This window comes from Pseudozyma flocculosa (assembly GCF_000417875.1).
Source record: "Pseudozyma flocculosa PF-1 unplaced genomic scaffold scaffold00008, whole genome shotgun sequence".
Lineage (NCBI taxonomy): Eukaryota > Fungi > Basidiomycota > Ustilaginomycetes > Ustilaginales > Ustilaginaceae > Pseudozyma > Pseudozyma flocculosa.
Window position 1 is genome coordinate 427,329 of NW_006920876.1, and position 6,000 is coordinate 433,328.

The 6,000-nt window shown below is 66.8% G+C and overlaps 2 protein-coding genes across 2 annotated transcripts in view; both read right to left on the reverse strand.

The window, feature by feature from the left end:
- Positions 1 to 228: 228 nt before the first annotated feature.
- On the reverse strand, positions 229 to 2,853 carry PFL1_02831 (uncharacterized protein; the record flags this gene model as incomplete). Its single annotated transcript, XM_007880345.1, has 4 exons — positions 229 to 2,118; positions 2,300 to 2,333; positions 2,533 to 2,626; positions 2,805 to 2,853. 4 exons carry the CDS (start codon positions 2,851 to 2,853, stop codon positions 229 to 231), a joined length of 2,067 nt encoding a protein of 688 aa, XP_007878536.1.
- Positions 2,854 to 4,851: 1,998 nt separating this feature from the next.
- Positions 4,852 to 6,000, reverse strand: part of PFL1_02832 (uncharacterized protein) — a gene marked incomplete at both ends in the record, with an annotated part of 5,211 nt that continues 4,062 nt past the window's right edge. Inside the window, one exon of the mRNA XM_007880346.1 lies at positions 4,852 to 5,927. Coding sequence (XP_007878537.1) covers positions 4,852 to 5,927 — 1,076 coding nt within the window. The remainder of the gene's footprint in view (positions 5,928 to 6,000) is intronic.

Below are 6,000 nucleotides of genomic sequence, written 5' to 3' on the forward strand. Positions count from 1 at the left end.
GACGTTGTCTCGTGACACCATTCTTATCATTATCTTGCGGCGGACGACACGGGAGCGGGGACGGGGACGGAGCGGAGCGGAACGGACCCAGGGCTGGTCCGTCGAGACACAGAGACTAGCGAGTAACAGGGGAGGGGGGAGAATCACATCCGATGGTGTCTTGCCAGACGTCTACGCTTTCTTGCTCTCTCTCTCTCTCTCTGCGTCTTCGCATCGCGGTCGACGCGCTTAGGCGACCTCCATGAGCTTGGCCAGCTCGATGGGGCTGGTGAGCTCCTTGCCCTTGAACGCCTTGACGACGTGCTCGGCCTTGGCGGCGACGTCCGGGCCCGTCATCTTGAACGCCTTGAAGAGCTCGGGGGCGGGCGCCGACTTGCCAAACGTGTTGTCCATGCCGTGCGAGACGTGGGCGTACTTGGACCAGCCGAGCGGCGAGTAGGCCTCGACCGAGAGGATGGGCTTGCCCGAGGGGAGCACCGACAGGCGGTACTCGAGCGGCTGGGCGTCGAAGACCTCAAAGCAGGGCATCGACACCAGGCGCGCCTTGATACCCTTCTCTGCGAGCTTGGCGACGGCCTCGTTGCAGATGGCCACCTCGGAGCCGGTGGCGACGAGCGTGATGTCGGCCGACTGGGTCTCGGTCAGGACGTAGCCACCCTTGGCCGCCTTCTCGATCGAGCTGCCCTCGAGCTGGGGCAGGTTCTGGCGCGAGAGGGCGAGGACCGAGGGGGTGCTGGCGCTCTCGATGGCCACCAGGTAGGCGGCCGACGTCTCGTTGCCGTCGGCGGGCCTCCAGAACATGAGGTTGGGGATGGCACGCAGCGCAATGGCCGTCTCGACGGGCTGGTGGGTCGGGCCGTCCTCGCCGAGGCCGATCGAGTCGTGGGTGGCGACCCAGATGGCGCGGAACTGGGACAGGGCCGACAGGCGGACGGCGCCGATGGCGTACGAGACAAAGTTGAGGAAGGTGCCGGCCGTGGGGATGTGCATGCCGTAGGCGTGGAGGCCGTTCATGATGGCGCCCATGGCGTGCTCGCGCACACCGTAGCGGATGTAGCGGCCCGAGTAGTCGCCGAGCTGGGTGCTGGGGTGCTGGAAGTCGACGGCGTTGCCCCAGCGCGTCAGGTTGGAGCCCGTCAGGTCGGCGGAACCACCGACCAGCTCGGGGATGGCCTCGGCCAGCTTGCCAAGGACCGTCTCGGAGAGCTTGCGCGAGGCGACGGCGGGGTCGCTGGGCGAGTAGGTGGGGAGAGCCTTCTGCCAGCCCTCGGGGAGCTTGCCGGCGATGCGGCGGGCGACCTCGGCGTGCTCCTTGGGGTACTTTTCGCCGTAGGCCTTGAACATCTCGGTCCACTCGGCGTCGGCCTTGGCGCCCCGCTCGCCCACCTGGCGGTAGGCCTCGTAGACGTCCTCGGGGACGACAAACTTCTCCTTGGGGTCCATGCCGAACTTCTCCTTGACGGCCTCGATGTCGTCGGCCTTGAGGGGTGCACCGTGGGTGGCGGCGAGACCCTGCTGCTTGGAGCCGAAACCGATGGTCGTCTTGATGCGGATGAGCGACGGCTTGTCGGTCACCTTGCGCGCCTCCTCGATGGCCTTGTAGATGCCCTCGATGTCCTTGTCGCCATCGAGGACGTGGAGGACGTGCCAGTCGTAGGCGAGGAATCGCTGCTCGACGTCCTCGGTGAAGGAGCACGCAGTGTCGCCGTCAATCGAGATGTGGTTGTCGTCGTAGAAGGCGATGAGGTTGCCGAGCTTGAGGTGGCCGGCGAGCGACGCAGCCTCGGACGAGATACCCTCCTGCAGGCATCCGTCGCCGGTGAACATGTACGTGTAGTTGGTGAAGAGCGGGAAGCCGTCCTTGTTGAAGGTGGCGGCGAGGTTGGCCTGGGCAATGGCGAGGCCGACCGAGTTGGCGAAGCCTTGTCCGAGGGGACCGGTGGTGACCTCGACGGCCTCGGTGTGGTTGGCCTCGGGGTGGCCGGGGGTCTTGGAGTCGAGCTGGCGGAACTGCTTGAGCTGCTCCATGGGCATGTCCTTGTAGCCCATGAGGTGGTTCATGATGTAGAGCAGGGTGCACGCGTGGCCGTTCGACAGGACGAAGCGGTCGCGGTTGATCTGATCGGGCGAAGCGGGGGATGCACGGGCACGGCAGGCGGAACGTCAGCGTTCAGCTCGTTCGGGATCGATGGGGCACAGAGGAGCGGCGAGAAGATCTTCGGCAATCCCTGCTCGTGATGCAGGTCCGTCCGGCAATCTCCTCGCGCCTGCTCTGCCTCGCATGGCCCGGGATACTCACCCACTTCGAGTGCTTGGGGTTGGCAGTCATGTAGCTGCGAAGATGCAAGAAGACGCCGGTCCGACACAGGTTCGTCGCAGGAGATGGAAAAGGTCAGCCATCGAGCTTCTTCCAGGGCGACCGCAGCAGCGCATACACTACGAGCCCCCTTTCTCGCCACGGAGGCAGGCAGGACGCCCAACGTCGCACTCAGGCCACAGTCTGCCTCAGTGGAAGCCAAAACCGGCACTCACCGGGACCAGAGGAGGTGGGCCAGAGGGGCCATGCCCATGGGCGCACCAGGGTGGCCCGAGTTGGACTTTGCGACGACATCAGCGGCAAGGCATCCTGAGGCGGGGGAGGCGGATCGATGGGTGCAGATGACGGGCGCAAAATCAGTTGTCGAGCTCTATCACCTCGTACAGCTCGCTGGCTCAAACGCAGCCGAAGAAGACCCTGACCCAACGACCGGATGGCGGGCGGCAGGCAGTGGCGGGAAGACGACGGGGCGAGCGAGGCTACTCACGGATGGTGGCGATGGCCTTCTCGTCGCTGGCGGCTTTCGTGAACGACATGGTGATGATGTGTATGGAGTGTTGGGAGGGTGTGGATGGAAGAGGATGGTGGGGGAGAGGAAGGAAGGGGAGAAAGAGGAGAGGGCTCGCAGGAAGGTGTGCGGACCGAGGCAGGCGGTTTAAGAAGGCACGTAGAGAGTTGCGGGTTGGCGGCGGAGGGGCCCGCGGGCAGGACCCACCGCCACGACAACGGCGGCAGCAGCGGCGGCGGCGGCGGCGGCGGCGGCGGCGACGACGTCAAAGGGCGCCAGGGCCAGGCAGGAGGCCGCGGAGTGGTTGGGGGGCCAACGGGCAAGCGGGCGCCCATGCTGCGTGCGTCTTCTCGACGAGGAAGCTTGCAGGCGCAGGCAGGCGGCCGGCGATCGGTGCGGCCAAGATTTGGGGGTGGGAGGGCCCGGAAGGAGAGCGCGGCCGGCGTCAGCGGACACGGGCCACGCGCTCCACCTTGATTGCCATGCCTTGCCCTGCCATGCCCTGCCTTGCCTCGCTCTGCCCGTTGCTTCTGGCGACTGGCTGATAGAGGCCGGTCCGCCGCCCTGCCCTGCTTGAGCCCCTGCCTGCCTGCCTGCCTGCCTGCCTGCCTGCCTTCTCATCTGCCTCAGCCGCCTTGCTTGCCTACTGCCCCTGCCTCGTCTGTCGCTCGGCGAGGACGAGCAAGCCTGCGGCAGGCGCGGCCTCTTCCACGACGATCCAACCCCGAGCCCGTCCAGCGTACCATCGTGACGGTCTGCCATGCCTTTGGATCATCTAGGCTTGCGAGGGCGTGCCGCCTTCATTCGACAGCTCGATGAACGCTTCCAGCCTTACGCTGCTTGGCTCTCTCTCTCTCTCTCTCTCTCTCTGTGAACTGGCGACGGCTGCTGACCCGTAGGCGGCCAACAACGACGGATGAGCGGGCGGGCCAGCAAGCCGCACCCTGGCTGGCTGATCAATTTTCCCTCGGGTTTTCCGTCGCCTGCCTGCCGCCAGCCAGGCCAGGCCAGGCAGATCGATAGGCAGGCCGGGTCGATGGTCGGTGGGTAGACGCGCTGCCAACAAAAGCCAGAGGAGAGACAGACCCCTGCCTGGCTGCCCCTCTGCCGCTGGCTGGCCCTGGGGAAGTCGGGCCAATTCCGATGCCCACGTCACTCGGCAGAGCCAGGCGAAACCGGACCGGACCCGCCGTGCGTACAGACGTCGCCCTTGGTCCCTTCCTTCCGCAGCCAACCAGCATCATCGCGCGCCTCCCTCTCTCCTTCGACGACTTTTTCGAATCCGGCCCATCGCCGTTGACCTTCAAGCTTGGTTCGTTCGGTTTGGCCCGCGGTCCGCGTCCCTAGCCTGCTGCCTGCCTTGTCCTGCCCCAACTGTACGTGGCCTGCTACGCCTCGCCTTGCCTGTGACTTCGACATCGCACATCGCCGCCTGCCTGGCGCTCCTCTGCTCGGGTAAAGATCGACTCTTCTCAGGCGGGCGGGCGGGCATGACCGGTCAGGCTGGGCTAGGATCGGGTTCTGGCGCTGGCACGAGAGCACAAGCAAGCAAGCTAAGGAGGCCAGGGCATGGCTTGGCATGGCATGATGGGTGCCTGATCTGCCTGCCAAGCCCCGCCAGCCAGCCAGCCATGTAGCATCTCGCATCGTCCGCCCTAGCTGCGCTGCGCTGTTCAGCTGCTTCGCTTCGCCGCCACGCCGCCGCCGTCCTTCTTCCCGAACGACCAACGAGCCGACCGGGTCGGTTGATGGTACGGTACCGAATGGCTCGCTCTCCCTCCTCGACCCTGACCCTGACCCTGACCTGGTGCCTACGATGCCGCCCGCCAATCATCTCTTGGCCACAACCTCGCCGGCAGCACCGCGTCGTGACGTCCTTGTGCTCTTCATATCGAATTTCGACGTCGTACGGTTCGCAGACAAAGAGGCGCGTGTGCTGAGCCCTCGCAGGCGTACATTCGATACGGGCCGCCAGGGAAGCCCTTGGACCCTGGCGCCTTCATCAGGAGCCAGCTGCTCCGCCCCTCTAATAGCCTCCGCCGCCGCCTCCGCCCCATGGATTGTCGGCCCATGGATCGGCGACGCCAGGGTTCGACGGCTGCTGCATGGACGACGACGACGACGAAGGGCCGGAGAGGGAGCCTTCCCGCCTCGCTGCACCGGCCGTCGTGGCTGCGGCGAGGAAGGATTCGTCGAGGGCGGCGCCACTGTGCTTGACCTTGAACGCATCCGCACCAAACGTCTGCGACGGCGGTGCCAGGGTGCTTGCGAAGCCGCCGCCGCCGCCGCCAAGTCCCGCTCCGATACTGCTCCCCGGTCCACCTCCCCCTCCTCCAAAGACGTCGGCCTCGAGGCCGGGCGTAGAGACGTCGCGATCCCACGGCGCGATCGGGACCGAGCCCCAGCCGTTGCTGCTGCCGCCCGCTCCTCGGCCTGCGCCGCCGGCCACGTCTGCGATCCCGTCCGGCCCGGATGCCGAAGCCAGCGATGGGCCCACGGCGCCCCGAAACTTGGCCTCGAGCTCTCGGGCCGTCTCGCTCGACAGGCCGTAGCTGCGCGAACGCTCCTCGGACACGGGTGCCGGCGCTACAATCTCGTCGTCGTCGTACGACGCAAACGACAGCGACACGCCCCCGCCGCCCGCAGAATCCGGCAATGGAGGCGCGGCCGGCAACGAAAAGTCGGCGTACGAGGGCGAGGCGAGCCCCGACGACGACGCCGAAAAGCTCCGTGGATACGGCGCGGGGCCTCTGGAGGCCGAGGCGCCGCCGACCAGCTGCGACGCTGCATCGGCTCCCTGGTCCGCCCCCGACCCGCGCCGAGAGGATGAGGCCGAGGGCGCAGGGGGTTGGTAGCGGCTCTCGCTGGCGGCCTTGCCTGCCGATGGCGACGGCGTGCGATCGCTGGAAAAGGCCGGCGACGGGAGCTCCAGGCTGGCGCTGCTGCTGGTGCTGCTCTTTTTGGGCGTCGTGGCGGTGTGCGAGGTCGACGCGACGAGGGGCGGCAGCGAGCTCTGGAGCTCCTTGACCTCGATGCCCGACTCCCTGAGCTCCTCGAGGATGGCATCGGTGTCGAAGTGGACGCCGCGCGATGCTGGCTTGTCTGCCTCGGGCGTCGCCACCGTCTGCGGCTGAGGATCGTTCATGGCCGCCGCCTGCGCCTTGGCGACCGAGAT